The sequence below is a fragment of the Dipodomys ordii genome, unplaced genomic scaffold, assembly GCF_000151885.1.
Source record: "Dipodomys ordii isolate 6190 unplaced genomic scaffold, Dord_2.0 Scaffold82, whole genome shotgun sequence".
NCBI classification, from domain to species: domain Eukaryota; kingdom Metazoa; phylum Chordata; class Mammalia; order Rodentia; family Heteromyidae; genus Dipodomys; species Dipodomys ordii.
In genome coordinates, this window is record NW_012267298.1 from 4,021,446 (window position 1) to 4,038,452 (window position 17,007).

The window sequence follows — 17,007 nt, forward strand, 5'->3', positions numbered from 1 at the left end:
TAAAATTCAAGCCACCATTCTATTCCCATTTACTCAACTTCCAAACCACTTTCTTTCCTCTAATGATGAAATGAGATTAAGGTAAGTTTTTCATGTGATTCAAGACTGTAAAGTGAAGAGTGTTTTTAAAAGTACATGTATTTTTTTAAGTACATGTATTAGCTGGGCACCCGTGGCTCACATCTGTAATCCTAGCTATTCAGGAGGCTGAGATCTGAGGTTCATGGTTTGAAGCCAGTCTGGGTAGCAAAGTGTATGAGACTCTTATCTCTAATAAACTACTCAGAAAAAGCTGGAAGTGGTTCTGGGGCTGAAGTGGTAGAGTGCTAACTTTAGCACAGAAAGGCTCAAGGACAGAGCCCAGGTCCTGAGTTCAAGCTCCAGAACCGGCAAAAAAAAAAAGTATATGTATTAAATAAGCAGTGCATTAAAAACCATTTCACGAATATATTTGTTTCCAAACAAGTTACTGTTTAATTTCTTCCCCTATAAAAGGGCTATTTCCTCTGCCAGAACGTATATATCAACCCAACCAGAAATAAGAAGTCAGACAGATGGAAGCTGAAGTGTATTCTTTCAATATGCACAAGGGACTTGTTTAAACAAATAACTAATTAAGATGAGCTCTGATAAAAATAACACTTTCTCTCTCACAATTGCTACAACACTGACAGTCTACAATCAGCCCTAGCATCCCAGCTGCTGGAAATGAGCTCACAAGCAGTTTTTCCTGTATGTATAAACACATATATATTCTGCCTTGACTCTTTTTGGGTTGCTGTTGTCAGCTACTCAAATGTTTGAACTAATGGCCTGGTGCCACCTGATCCACATCTCCACCCTGTCTTTCTGCACATTATTTTGGAGATGAAGTACGTCAGACTTTTCTTGTCTGGGCTGGTTTCAAACTGTGATCTTCCAAATGTTGGCTTCTTGAGTAGCTGAGATTACAGGTATGAGCTGCCAGTGCCTGGCTAATTTTCCTTTTTTTTTTTTTTTTACCATTTTATAACTGCCTCACCAATGAAATGATTATTTTTGGTTATTTATGACTATACTGCCTGTCTCTTCTCATTTGAAGGTAAACTTCTGCTGTAGGGAGGAGGGCCCCATCTGTTTTGCTTGTTAACCAACCAGATCTCCAAACAGCAATTCAGGAACACCACCACCTCTGGCATGCCTGAGCTGTGCCTCACTGACCCTTAGCCATTCAAAGGGCTGTACTGTCTTCTATGTGGAGGAGGGGCACAAGGCAGCAGTGCCCCCTTTTCTTGTTTCAGAGCAGGGTAGAGAATAGCCTCACTCTGTAGACAAGATATTCCTAGTTCCCACATGAACGTTAGACTGTATTAACTAACAAGGACATAGTTTGCTTGCTTTGTCACCATGCACTAATTCCTCGTGGTCTCTCTTCACTCGCTATTGGTTCTCTCGCTCCTTTCCCTCTGCAGACAGAATACTTTCTGTGAAAGTAAAGCTAATGCAAATCTGCTGACTTGCTCACACATTGGAAAATCCAATTAAAATAATGAGCCAGCTCCCAGCAGTTAAGCTGGCAATTCCCTGGTATAAATTAGGTGTTCAGTCTACGGCATTAACTCCTTCATGTCTCAGTCAGTTATCTACCCTGAAGTTATTTAAAATGGAAGAAGGCTGCTGACCAGAGTTCCAGGACACGGAGTAAAGAAGTGCAGAGGCATGTAGCCATACATCACTCTGGCAAACAGTTTAACCTTACTGGGTCTCCAGCACCTTCCTCAACCAGCCCAAGCCACACTAGCACCAGTGAGGCTCCACTGCATTCCACTCATCCTACTCAAATGCTACTGCATAATCTATTCCATCACTCCATGGCAGTTAATCTTCATTATCAACTTGACTGTATTAAGAAATGCCTTATTCATGAGGGCTCTGACCTATGAATGGATTAATCTCTTCATAGAGTCATAATATGATAGCATTATTGTGAAATGTAAAAGTAGCTAGAGGATGGGTAGCCAGGGCTCTGTCCTTGTACAGGCCCCTTCCTGTAGTCCTTCTCTTTGCTTCCTGTCCACCATGATGTAAAGTGCTCCACTATCCTTCCCTGTTCCGAACTTTCTAAAACCATGAGCCCAAATAAGCAATTACTCCATTAAGTTGTTCTCTCAGGCATTTTGGTCATGGTAGCACTCAGTCTACAAATCATATCCTTTGTGTAATGAAAAAATTGAGTGAATTCAGTTCATTACATAAAGACTTCAGAGCAGCTACTTCTTCAGCCCTAGAAAGCTTTATTAAGTAACTTGTTCAAACATACAGGTTGTTAAGGAGAATGATGAAGCCATTAACCAGATTTAACTCCAAAGTCAATGAACTACTTATAATATAGAATCTTCCTACAGATACAATTATTATAATATAATTATTGTCAGCCATTTTTCCATTTAAACTAAATCTGTAAGGGTAAAGACGGAATATTTGCTCACAGGTTGAGGGCCTTTCTAAGAGTTAATGCTGCTACCTTGGCTACTACTACTACTTGAACTTATTTTGACCAGAGCAGACAGCTGATCAGTTCCGCTGTCCTAAGTGACCCAAATAGAAGGTCTGCACTGAATTCATGCAGTAATAAACCAGTATCTAAACAAGATACATTCCCTAGATTTCAGATGAGGCTCTAATTATTCTGTTTCAGGTAGTGAAATGATGGAAATACTCAGAATGGGAAACTGAGTAATGACAGTAAAAATACAAGATTGGTATTCAAACTTGTGAGTGGTGATAGGGTGAGAAGGTTGGCTCTGGTAGGTTCACACAGGGCGTCTCTGCTTCAGGGGACTGTATGCTTCCAAATGAGCAAAGGCTCTTGGACTACAGTATTTTAGAAGACAGAAAAACATTTTCAAGCCAGGTGCCAATGGCTCACATCTATAATCCTAGCTATTCAGAAAGCTGAGATTTGAGGATTATGGTTTGAAGCCAGCCCAGGTAGGAAAATCAGTGAAACTTTTATCTCCAATAAATTACTCCCCATCCTCCAAAAGCTGGAAGAGGACTGTGGGCTCAAGTGGTGTAATGCTAGCCTTGAGCAAAAAATAAGTACTATGAACCAAACACCTAAAACAGTTCTAAGTTAAAACATGTACATGAAAGAAAAAAGGACATTTACAGCAGTTACATACACACATAAAACCTACTAACAGTGAACAACAGATTTTTAATTTTCATCTTTTTCCTTGTATTTTCCAAGTTTCCAACAGAAGTTAGTAAAAAGTAATACGACTCAGAAACACAAGAGGGCGATATCACCAACCTGTTTCTTATTCAACTTGTTCTTGGATTATTAATGTTAAGACAAGGATCAGGCTGCATGTGGAACAGTAAAAGTAACGGGTAACAAATTCAAAAGAAAGAAGCCATAGCTTCTGCACATTGCAAGAGAATTCCAGACCTCTGTCCATTCCTCAATCCTTCCTGGTGGTCCTGGGACCAGGAAACTGAGGGCCATAAAATCATAACTGATCAGAAACTGATGGGACCCAATGGCCTAAACTTTAATAAGTTCTTGACATGAAATGAATCAAGGTCAAGTTTGAGAACCACAGCCTTAAGACTAAAGGGCTGTACAAAATAGAAGAAAACCCAAAATTCCCAAAGGGGTTCAGAGAGAGGGAGAAGAAGGGAGAAAGTGAAGGGGTCGGGGAGAGAGAGACAAATCACCCAAAGTCAGAGACACAATCAGCTGAAAGAAAGAACAGAGGTAAAGGACTGCTCTAGGGTATTTGGAAAAGCCCCACAGCAAAGTGAGAACCAGATTATATCATCTGCTGCAGGCATCAGCAACTGACAGGACTGAATGTAAGCAGAAGCATTACAGATAAAAATGGGTAGGTGTAGGAGTGAAAGGGAAGATGAGAATTCCTTAACTTAAAATAATGCCATCATATTTTGTCTAATTTAAGTAAATGGTAGGTTAGATTTAACACCGTCTCCTACAGTGAGTGAAAATGAAAGCACTATTTCCCTTTGCATTATGTGTAGCATTTGATTCCTTTGAGGATAATTCTATGGAAAGGAGGAGGAGTTAAGATCTGCCAACCTAAGACAAATGAGAAAGCAAAGGGAGAAGGCTATCCAGCTAGGCTATGCTTTGAAAAAAAATCATCTCAACACTAATCATTTTACTAGTGTACTTGAAATGATAAATCAACTCCTGATCAACTTTCAGACCTTTAGTTTCATTTCCATGCATGTATCTTCCATGCACGTTTCATTTCCATGCAATGTTAAACTAGAATAAAACCATACTGTAAGTGACATCAAATCGCATCTTCCTTGCTTTCTCTGAACATCTCAATCACACATGTTTTACAACAACTGACTTTACTCAGGAAATAAAATAACATACAAACGTACATGGGCTTCCTATGCAATAGGAAGACCTGGCAATTATTTCTAGTGAACATCAATGCCTTCAAACAACTGATGAGTTAACAGAGCCACCTGCTATCTTGGCCTAGCCTGTCTGCCCCCCCTCTGCTTAGTTAGTCTATTATTTCATTACACTGATTTCCCTGGATTCTCACTGAGATTTTAATAACTGAAAGAATCTACCTAAATGGTAACCATGATTCTCTCACCCAGGTGGCAGTATGGCTCTAGGCTATAAAAGAAGAATCTTCTTAGATTTACTTAGATTTGCTGTGATGTCATCTGCTACCAGGAAACCAAGGAAAAGTTTCCTTACTGTGGGATCTATAGGGCAGAAAGTCTTAAATTAAAATCTCTGGCTCTAAACCATGCCCAGGTTTCTCTTTCTCTGCAAAATTAAGTGGCAGTTTCCACTTTCAAAGTACTGTGTATAAGCATCACAGGAGTGAGAGTCACCCCCGATCACTGAGCCTGGAAGGCAATGGACACTTGGTAAGTGTTGAGATATGCTTTTCTTTTTAAATAGTGGCTTCAAAACTCACCTGACTCTCTATACAGTGTTTCAAGTACTGGTTAATGCTATTTAATGTTTCTACTTACTAAGGAAAATCTATGCAAGCTGAAGAGAACAGTTTCATAGATATTTATTAATTACTTAGTCCCAGAGCAATGGTGCCTTTTGTATGAAGACTTTAGCAACAATGAACAAATCTGTCTCTGGTGACCTACCTAGCCTGGGAAGCAGCGGAGCAGAGATCTGAACTCAGTCATATCTAACTTCAAAGTAGCGAAACTATTGCCAACTCTCTGAACTTTCAATTGACTCTCTCCCACCTCCTTCCCTCCTGCATCCTACTTTCTTAATACAGCTGGAGGAATAAGTCAATGAAAAGGTCCACTTCTGGTGGAGGATATAGTGAGACAGTACTTAGAATTGAATTAGGCAGAATATTTTAAATGTTTACAATGTTTAAACAACCATAGAATTTAAAATAAAAAGAAGAGACAAAGTCTAAGAAACAACAACCTGAAAAAAATAAGAAATAATATACTGAAATAAATTCTAGTAGGGCAGAAGTAAAATGGAATACCATTTAAAGAGCACAACAAATGAAATGGATCCCCCGATTGAGCAAATATCTAAGTCAGCATTTCTTAAAGTGGTTCAATGGAAAGCTGCTTCTTACACAACAGGAAAGTTTATGTACTGATTTGAACAGTTTCCCCCCCACCCCCTTAGTGTGAGATGCCTAAGCTTTGAATACAGAAATGTGGACTGCGAATTTCATGGGAAACGTTACTGCTTCTCAGTCCAGAACTTATATTGAAGAACATGGCATAGGATTTATGTTTCAGTCTCCCACTCTGATACCCTCGTTCCCAGGCAATGCCTTCTGCAAGGTACTGCCACTGTGTACAGTGTGCAGCAAGCAGGTAGTTCAAAGCACACATCTAGCATGTACAAGTGGAGCCTGAAACTCAGCCATGCTCCCCTTACTAATGTGTAGTGCCAGGGCTGGCTACCATGAGATCAGGAGAAGGGGCCTCTCAACCACTGGGCTAGAGTAAGCAGCTCCGTCTGAGGGCAATGGAATGAGGAGTTAAGGAGAGACAGAGGTGCCATCTGCAGAGAAATCCAAAACCAGTTCAAGACAGAGCCAGGAAGAATGGGAGAATCAGGACAAAAGGCCTGGAATGGAAAATGGGATGGAAGGAGGAGTGCGAGGGGGTCCAATGAGCAGATGTGGAGCAGAATGACAGGAATTTTTTGAGCTAATGAAAACATCTGGGTTTGCTTTCCACAATGCACCTCCAGATTTGGGCTAGGAAAAACAACTCTGGAGGCTTCTAGAATGAAGACAGAAAGTCTCAAAGCAGCTTTAACCTTGTCTTTGCAACATTTGTGCCACTGCTTTGTTGTTCAACGTAATACAGGTTTACCAGTAAGCCTGTGTCCATGAGAAGAGGCTCATACATGAGGCAATACAGTGTTCTCTAATGTAGACTTCTAGATTCGAGCATTGGCTCTTATACCTAAACTTGTAACTACGTTTTTTCTTCCTTCTGTAAACCAGCAAAGCCTGATAGGCTGCTGTGAGTAAATGTGCCACATATACACATGGCCGAGGTACAGACGGCAGACAGTAACGCTCACCAGATAGTTGATTCTTTCTCTTCCATTTTCTGGTCTATTGCAGCTAGGTGGAGCCAAGAACTAAACTATCCAGAAAGCCACAAAAAGTCCTCAGTCTCCTCGGAGTCCATAGCCAGACCAAACAGAGAAGGAAAGCCTCCATGTGCCTCAGCGCCTGACTTATTGTTAATCTATGAACCAGACCCCCAAACCCTCTAGAACTAGTAGAATAAGCCATGGGGAAGTGGTACCTAATTTATTATCACAGCACACCTTAGTCCATTCTAATTTAAAACAGTGCTTGGCACAGAGCTAGGGCACTATAAACACTATTATTAAATTTGTATAAGCAAAAGTTGAACATAAAAATAATGATTTCCTTATCTGTTTTAAGGCTCTGAGGGTGAGATGCCTTTTTTTTCTTTTCTTTTTTTCCCTTTGAAATAGAGTGTTGTACTGCTCAGACGTTGAATAGCTGGGAGAACTATGTACCTCCTTTTGGGTGGTATTGAGGGTATGAATTCAGAGCCTCACATTTGGTTAGGCAGACACTTTACCTCTTGAGCTATGCTCCTTCAACTATGCCTCTAGCCTTCCTTTATGTTTGAGATAGGCTCTTATGTTTATCTCTGAGCCAGCCTGGACCTCAATACTCCTATTTATGTTTCCTAATGTTGATGGGTAATAGGTATGGTTCTCCTTGCCCAGCTTTTTCTATTGAAGTTTGTTTTTGCTCCAGCCTTAAACCACTTATCTTCCCTATCTTATCCTCATGAGTAGCTGGAATTACAGGCATGAATCACCATACCTGGCTTAAAAAAAAAAGATATTGATAAATATTAAGGATTCCAGAGAGCATTCCAGTGCCATTCTCATTATAATTCAATCCTCTCTTATGGCTGTTGAAACTCCATTAACAAACGACTAGTGTCTATTGCTTCTCCCTCTTCTCCTTCTTTCCCTTCACATAGACTCAGAGTTCTAAAACCTAAGTCTCCTATTTTCAAAATACAGTTCTGTACCTTCAGGGATAGCTGCCTTTGGGCCAGCATCCCTAGGAGACAGTGTAAGGGCAATCTGAGGTCAGTGTCTAGAAGAATAAGGAGTCTGCAATTTGCTGCCAAATGCATCTCTGATCCTCAAAGTCATTGTCTCTTGCTCATTTTTTGCTGTCACATAGTACTATCCATCCTGTCTGTGGATATGGAGTGGGGGTAGAGAATGGAGGTATAGCAGTTCTCTTTTAACATGGAAGTCTTTCCTTGAGAATCAGCCTCTCTCTCCCTGGCAGATGTGGATCAAAGGACTGAGAGAACTCTGGTGAGGTCAACCAGATGTCCAACTCTTGCAGAGACCCAAGTATGGTGGTCATTCCTGGCAATTCTCAAAGCAGGTATCCTGTGGCTCACTGTGCGCTTGCTCTGGTCCTTGCTTCCCTTGTGCCCACAACAACTGGAAATTGGTGGCTGTCACCAGATTGTGTTTCTGGCCAGTAGCTCAGGGAATAAGAATGAGCCCTAAGCTCAGGTCTGCTGACAACTTCAGGATACAATTCTCCATCAAATAAGCAGCATTAGTAGAACTGTTCTGCACATTCAATCAATTACAGGAGGCTTGGAGAAGTTGATAAGGGTGTGGCTCCTATTCTGGCCCACCACTGTTGGCTGGTTTTATAATAACAAGAGATTCTTGGTTCTTACTGTCAGACACTGTTTAATCCTGATCTCTCTCAACTTGCTGTCCCAGAGCAGGATACTGGGGAAATTTCCAGAAGGGCACTCCTTACCACATGCCCAAAAGGCCCATATATGACTTTGCTATTTGTAGCCTGGGTAATAGCTTCTCCTCCCCCAGGGCACCCCCAGTGGCCAGCTCCATAGAAGTGACCCTTTTGGCCAGAAGTCCTAGCCCTCTCCTCCACGGAAGTCTCTTGTTGGCTGGAGGGCCTGCTCCCCGTGGACACTGCAGGTGCCACCATGCGGGGCCTGGCTCTGCACACCCAGGAAAAGTCTGCAGACCCCCAGCCCTCTGCAATAATTCACCAGATCAGAAGCCACTGATGTACAGAGAACATTTAAGAAAAATATATTTTATGTGAAAAACAAAAAAGGTTAAAACTCTGTATACTGTATCAGCAGCTTTTTAAAAAACTTAAAAAAAAATCCTCATGGATCTTTGATATTGCATTAAAGGAACTTCCAGGTAGCTCCTTGCCATGTGGCTATTCATGTCCCAGACTGGGTTTGATCACATCCCAAAGGATGCCACCCCATGGAGTTGCTTCCAGTCGACAGGCCTGTGATCGAATTGCTGTTAAGAATTTTTAATTAAGGTTATTAAATTCCTTTTAATAACAAAAAAATACAGCTCCGTGTCTCAAGTAGAAGAACACTAGACACATGCTCATACCACACATGCAAATTTTTTTAGAGGATTAATACCTCTATAGGTTGAAGATTCAATCTTAATTAAAAATGGATTATTTGGCCCCCCCTTTTGAAATATGATGAATAAAAATCTTATAAGAATTTTTTAAAACTTGGGATGAACTACTTTTAAATTCAGTCTGGGGTTTAATCTAGGATTTCTATACATTGGATACATTTACCTAATAAGGCACACTGGACTGAATGAAGCAGGTAAAATCCAACTCATTAATTAGGAATAAAATTCAAGAAATACTATGTAGTCTGTTAAAATGATTTTTTAAGCTTTATGTATATGGTTATTGAGAACTACCACACCTCAAAAACTTTTATAGTATTAGATACTATATACACACAGTTCGTTCTTTTTCTTTTATTTTTAAAAATTCTTCTGGTACCAAAACCTGATCTGGCCTGAATCCATTTGGTTGGGTATACTCTGACTTGAGGTGAGATTCTCCATGATATCTGACTCATCCGACTTCACATGAACATTCAAACAGGAGAGATAAAATCGTGTTTAATCATAAGCAGGGGCCAAAGAAGTCATTGGAATGTATTATATAAAATGGGTTGTATCAGATAACATGGTACATATACACCTTGTTATCCTCCTAAAAAAATACACACTGACTTCTGAAACATGTCTAACCTCAAGAATTTTAGATAGAAGACCATGAAATGGGTGATATATATATTTATACATATATATCTGTATTTATATCTGCAAAGGATAAGAATGAATATCAATTTAGTGTACACAAAGATACATATGTACATAATTACTGTTTGTGTAAATCTATAAATTATTTTCAAAGGAATTTTCAAATCTTAACAGAACCTAGAATTATGCAATTATCTTTATTAAATTTTTTAAATATTTCTAATTTTTTACAGTGAGCATGTGTAACTTCTAGAACAGAAAAAAAAATCCCAAGACCCTTCCCCTCTTGCTCTCCCACATAAAGAGATCTCACTACAGAAAACAATCCACAATATTAACTGGTAGTGAAACATGTCAGGATTCTGATGCACCAAACACTGAAACCCTTCTGATTGTAACGTTGCAGCAAGAGAAGGATTAAAAGAATGTATTAGAGTTCAGTATACCATTGAGTACAGCCACTCTCTCCACATTATTTTAGTATTTCAAAAGAATGTGAGATATAATCTGCTTGACAAAATTCTAGATCCAACATGCCCATTTTCTAGCTATTCTCATTTGAGGGGAAAGAAAAGAAGAAACTTTAAAAAAAATTTCTTAACCCAAACCACAAGATTCTGCAGGAGAAACTAAACAGGAAATGCCCTGCAGCTGGAGAAATCTTTGCTTTGTTCCAATAGCTGTGAAGCAATAACTGCCCTCCAACTGTTAGAAGACACTAGGCTTGCAGGCAAGCTCCAGAGCTATACACAGGTGTAGGGCACAGAGGAAACCAGATGTATCAGGAGTTCTGGCTAGACTAAAACTCCTCTATTTTCTATATATTAAGAAAGGTTTTACAAATATTTTCTAAAACCACTGCTACATTGTGACTCTTAACAGGCATGGCATTTAAATGGTTTTCTCTGCCTGTTGAAAATCTATTTCAATCTATCCATTTACTCCTTTCCTGTCCCATTTTGTGGTTCAGGAAAATTAAATGGATATAATTCTCTCTATTGACTTCTTAACTTCTTTGCTGAGATCACAGGCAATGATGGCTTGATGCTGGGAACAAAGAAGGCCCAGACAGTACTGTTCAGCAAGCAATTATTTTATACCTTTTCTTTCACTGGTTAAAATAAAAGAACATAATATTGACACCATACAAGCAAATGAACAATAAAAACACTTATGCTGAATACAAGTGCATTCTACATCATATTTTTTATTATTAAGGAAGCTTTACTGTAAAAGAAAGGCTTTGTTATTAACACATTCAGTGCTAAAGGGCTCCCCAGTAGAAGGACTGCACCAGAACACGAAGCTTGGAATACTGTATATGCCAAGAATGACAGCTTGCATGTTTGGTGCTGGCTTTCATTTGGATACACCTGTAACCAGAGCAAGGAAGAGTAGAAATTGGCAAGCTGACTAGAGCAATGTATCAAATTACTTTTTAAGAAATTTAACTGTCTACTAAGTATTTAATGTCAACCAAGTATTAGGTGGTACTTCACAAACATCCCAGTTCTAAAAGGCTATCAGAATGAGAACTTCAAGAGGACAAGGCCACTGATCTAACTGTGGAATCTCTCCTGTAGAGTAAGAGTGGCCCTGGAGAAACACCCCAAAAATCTAAATGGATGTGGAGTAAATATGGCAAGAAGGGATGATTAACACCAAGAAAGCAAGATTCAGAAGTTGTCCAAGAAAGCTGCCAAGGTCACATGGATAAGAAGCTGCTGAATAATTCTTTATACCCAGGTCTTCTTAAATTCAAGTCCAGGTCACAGATACACTAAAAGTAACAGTGAAATAGATCATATCCACATCGCTCTGGCTTCTCACCACTAAGAGGCAGCATTTCCAAGACATTCACTTTGTGTTTTAATCTTTCTTTTAAAATTTCCAATGGCTTTAGCGGTACTTTAATTGAATATTCTTTTTTAAAATTTTAATGCATTTTTAATGTTATTGTAAAGGTGATGGACAGAGGGGTTACAGTTAAATAAGCCAGGTAAACAGTACATTTCTTTTTGAACAGTGTCACCCCTTCCCTCACTTTCACCCAGTTTTTCCTTCTTATCCCCACCTGTAAGTTGTATCTTGCACTTTCAATATAATGTCAAGTGAGTACCACTGCTACAGTCTTTTACACTTTGTCCCACAATTTCTGTGCTGCCCCCTTGCCCTCTCTAAGACAAACCAACAAACAAGAAAAAAGGAAAAGAAAACAGGGCTGGGAAGGTGGCTCAGTGGTAGAGTGCTTGCCTTGCATGCACGAGGCCCTGGGTTCCATTCCTCAATACCACATAAGCAGAAAAAGCCACAAGTGGCACTGTGGCTCAAGTGGTAGAGCGCTAGCCTTGAGCTGAAGAGGTGAGGGGACAGTGCGCAGGCACAGAGTTCAGGTCTCACGACTGGCAAAAAAAAAGGAAAAGAAAAAGAAAACAGCAACATCAAGAAAGAAAAGAACCTCTTATTTCCATTTCCTAGAGCTCATTTCGATAAATATTAAGACATTCACTTTTAGGAGTTAACAGTAATCTCCATTCTTGCAAAACAGTGACCACAACAAGGTCTTGAAGAAGAGAAGCCTGTTAGCAAGACCTAGCAAAGCACAAAGGAAGTGAGCTAAGGACTGGCATGCCAGAGTAAGAGAGTTTGACTTTTGCTCTGTAAATTTGTTTTATAATGAAATTTTCACCTACCATTATACTAAACATGTCCTTATGTTTCCTTCTGGACTAGAACTTGATGGCTTACACTTATTTAAATTTTTATTTTGAAAAAATAAAAAACCAACACTCACAAAATGTTGAAAAGTAAGCTTTGTGCTTGTGGCTCACTTCAGTAATCCTAGCTACTCATGAGTCTGAGACCTTAAGAATCATGGTTCAAAGCCATCCTAAGCAGGAAAGTCTGTGAGACTCTTATCTCCAATTAACCAGCAAAAAGCTAGACTAAAATGTTAAAGTGCCAGCCTGGAGTGAGAAAGCTAAGAGATCAGTACCCAGGCCCTGAGTTTAAGCCCTAGTACTGGCAGCAAAAGAAAAAAAACTGAAATATACAACAGAAGGTTCCTTTGCATCCAGCATCCTCTAGCAGCAAGAATTCCCCCAATTTTCTTAATAAAAATTAAGAAACTGACAAGTGACTGGAGGGCAGAACTTGCTTAAAATTCTGCCCAGTTTTTCATGCACGTCATTTTTCTTGTAGATATGTCCTGTGCATAGGTCTCAGGAAGAGGTGTTCCTCTGTAGCTACAGAGCAAAGTTTACTGCACTGAGATAGGAAAGGATGCCTCAGGCAGGTCTGCAATGTGCAAATCCTTTCTACCTCACGGGCTCAAAGTTGTAGGAAGGAAAATTTGTTTTAAAGACCTCAAGAAAAAGGGGTGGAGTGGGGCAACTGAGGAAATAAGTCATTTCTCTGTGTTTAGCTAGGTAGGCTCTAAGAGGCTAAGGTGCTTGGAGACCAATTTGGACAAAAAAATTTGGAGTGACCCCATCTTAATGAAAGCTGAGTATGGTGGAATGCACTTACTATCCCCAGCTACAGGGAAAGCATAAATATAGTTATGATCTAAGCTAGCCTATTTCAAAAATACCTAAAGCAAAATGGGTTGAGTTTGTGGCTCAAGATGTAGAAGGCCTGCTTTGCAAGAGTAAGGTCCTGAGTTCAAAACCTAGTATGGCTAAAACAACAACAAAAACAGAGCAAAAAGACAAGATTGTTAGTTCTTTTACAGATAAGGAAATTAAGTTTAGAGAAATAAAGTGATCCAAGTAAAGCTAAAGCTAGCTAATAAGAACTGGGATTCAAAAACGGAGTGGGTAAGAATAGAGGCAGATCATTAGGTTCAAGTCTACTTGCTAACAGTGTATAAATGTGTTAAATCTACTATACACAGCACCCACCATATTGCCTGGTTCAAAGATCTTCAATATCTATCAGTTGCCTGCAAATGTATTAAAACAAATACAACCTCTGACTGCTTGCTTGACTGGACTGTGTGCACACGTGCACAGAGGAATAGCAACCCATGATCCACCAAAGTGTGGAGTAGACAAATGCAGAAACCTGGGGTTATTGACTTTTGAGTTAAGACAAATACATGTAGTGTCCTGGAAAGGATCAAGATAACCCTTGTGACATACCTAGCTCAGAGAAAAGAAGAACTTCCTGAGTCTTTTGTCAGTTATTACCAAAGTGTCTGAGTCTTCTTTTACTTCCTTTCTCCTACCTCCCACCCTCTGAACAACCTCACAGACAGAAAGGCAAGTCATACTCAGAAGGAAGAGGAAATGAGATGGGCCCTTTTCTAAATAAAAGAGATTCAAATTCACCCACCATGATCTGTTAAACCAAAAAGTGCGGGAACAATTGGTTCTATGTTCAAAATTATCCTTTCTTAAGTTTTTGAAATGAAAAAAATATTTCTATATTCAACATTATTTTCTTTCAGGTCACAACATTGATTCATGGGCATAAATTTGAAAAGTGTAATTAAGCTGTTCAGAAGATAGATACATACACATAAATTACTAATATAAGAAAAAGTATTTTGACTGGTCAAATATTCTGCAAATATTCAGGTTAATAAGATTGGAAAGGCAGCTGTATTTTTCAAATATATGTCTACACCTGAAAGGTTTTCATGGCAAATGGATTTATGATAGGGTTATACCTAAGGTGACAGAAACTCATCTGATACATATGTGACTCAGGGTAAGGGCATTTGAGCTTAGAATCTGGTCCTTAAAGAAGACAAACGTGCTAGGTGTGAAGAATGGGAGAAAAGGAAGGGGTAACAAGGCCTCCTCCCCAGAGTAGGACTGAGGAAAAGTAGGATAATGAATCGTTTTCTTTGGTACTACTGGACCTCCTTTCATCCTTTACCTGATTGCTTGAGACTTAGATGGAGACTTGATTAAACCAAATCACAAAGAAGTACAAAAGTTCTTAAGAGAAATACTTTCACCCAAACATCAATCAATTCACATTATCAGCCAAGTGGTGTTACCCAGAATACACCTTTCCATGTGTGAGCATAGTGTGAGGTGGAGGAGAGTATGGAACAATATGGCAATGCCCAGCCAAATTCTCTACCCTCCATCTTCCCATTTTCAAGTCCAAGTCTCCAGGATTCCTGCCTTTTATATATTCTTCCTGTCTTCAACCTCTGAGACTGTAGGTTCCTGAAATCTCAAAAAAAATTTTTCTCCTTGTGGAGTTGAAGGACTTTCATTATTTGTAAGGCAAGAGCCAATGTGTAGTTATCTTCACACAAGTGAGATGCAACAGTTACAAAGTATGTTGCTATCTATGTTCAACCCAGAAATTGCCACCTTTTAATCAAAAATCAAAGTTATCTAAGTGCCAGTGACTCACTTCTGAAATTCTAGCTATTTGGGAGGCTGGGATAGGGAGGATCATGGTGCCAGGGCAGCTTTAGAAAAGTTCAAAAGTCTCCATCTCCATAAAAAGAAGGTGGGTGTGGTAGTACTTGGCTATTCCTAGCTACAACAGGAAGAAAAAAATAGGAGGCTCTCAATCCAGGCATATATCTGGGCAGGAACTCTTCCTCAAAAACAACCAGCGCATAAGAAGCTGGATGTACAGGTAGTACAGAGTGAGAAAGAGGAGTGAGGAAACGGGAGAAAAAGAGGAAAAAGTTATCTTAAAAAAAAAGTTCAGATACAATAACTCTACTCTGCTATCTGCTGTGATATAGGTATAGAGCTTAGAAACTTCATATATACATATGTGTAAAACTCATAACCCTCCTAAATGGACTATACAGTCTTCTATTTTATTTTCTTTTTGCCTCCAGCATTGAGGGCTAACAGGAAAGCAATGAGCTGGTTCTCTGTGAGACCCTAGGCTCGGTCAGGCTATAATTCTCTCCCATCACATATGAGAAGGCTTACCAGATTTTTCAGCAGTGTGGACAGTTCCTTTGTAAGAGTAGAAAACTTGACAAAAGCAGTGCCAAGATCGGGGTTGTCCCGACTTAAAAAATTACTCCCAAATTTATCAAGAACTTGTGCATAGTTTTCTTCATTTTGTACATGGTCTGAAAAGAGAAGATGAGAAGGAGTGTAAGCTATTATTTCACAATGAATAGTCATACTGAACATTGATCACTGAAAACTCTCAAAAGAAAAGAGAAATTGCATCAACTATTTATTACACATGCCCAGCGGTTAGCAAACTGAAGGTTTTTTTTCCCCCCTTTCCTCATGACAGATCAAGCTGGCTGGCCTCAGATTGTAATGCTCCTGCTTCAGGTTTCTAAGTGTGTGTGCCAACACATCCAGGTGTCTCACTCCACTTTTTTGAAGGGTTTCCCTTTCACAGAATTTAGCTCTTCAGCTCTTTTTCTTGTCTTTTTTTTTTTTCTTTTGTCAGTTGTGGGGCCTGAACTCTGGTACTGGGCACTGTCCTTCAGCTCTTCAGCTGAAGGCTAGCGCTCTACCACTTGAGCCAGAGCGCCACTTCTGGCTTTTTCTGCTTATGTGGTACTGAGGAATCAAACCCAGAGCCTCATGCATGGAAGGCAAGCGCTCTACCACTGGGCCACATTCCCAGTCCCCATGTCATTTTAAACATTTAAGATTTTCTTAAATATTTAACAGTATATATTCTTAAATACTAGATTTGGGCTGGGCACCGGTGGCTCACACCTGTAATCCTAGCTACTCAGGAGGCTGAGATCTGAGGATCACGGTAGTGTCTCTTCCCCTAAGCTCTTGCTTTCCAGTCTATAAGATGAGGCTAAGGTCTATGGTAAAGGAATGTGCTGTTGAGTTGACACTAAGTATGTAAGATGTTCTCAACAGTGAATGTTCCACAAATAACAGCAGCTAACTCCATACAAATCCTCCTTCACTTGGCTGTCCTCCTAGCTCCCCACCACCACCCTCCATTGTTGTTGATAGCTCTTCATCTTTCTGACCTTCCCCTCAGGCCTGTCTTTGGTACTTTATTCTTCTCTACCCATGATTACTCTCTTGGATCTCACTTAAGTCTTATTGATTTAAACTTTCTGTTAGCTGGCAACTCTAAAATGGATATTGCAAGCCCAGAGCCCAATCCTGAAATATGGACTTAAATATTATTTAATATTTAACTATCTATTGAGGGGCAGAAAGAGAGTCATAGTTTGAGGCCAAGCCAAGCAAGCACACTGTCTATACCTCTGGCTACGTGTGAGGTATAGGTAAGGGGATCATGGTCCAAGACTGGTCTGAGGCAGAAGTATGAGATCTTACCAGAAAATAACAAAACCAGGGCTGGGAAGGTGGCTCAGTGGTAGAGCGCTTGCCTTGCATGCATGAGGCCCTGGGTTCGATTCCTCAGCACCACATAAGCAAAAAGAAAAA

At 39.8% G+C, this 17,007-nt stretch overlaps 1 protein-coding gene across 3 annotated transcripts in view; it reads right to left on the minus strand.

Annotated features, from left to right (window-relative positions):
* Asap1 (ArfGAP with SH3 domain, ankyrin repeat and PH domain 1) overlaps positions 1-17,007 on the minus strand; it is a 297,167-nt gene that overhangs the window by 97,862 nt on the left and 182,298 nt on the right. For all 3 annotated transcript variants that reach the window (XM_013025186.1, XM_013025185.1, XM_013025187.1), the window contains one exon: positions 15,553-15,698. In XM_013025186.1, coding sequence (XP_012880640.1) covers positions 15,553-15,698 — 146 coding nt within the window. The remainder of the gene's footprint in view (positions 1-15,552; positions 15,699-17,007) is intronic.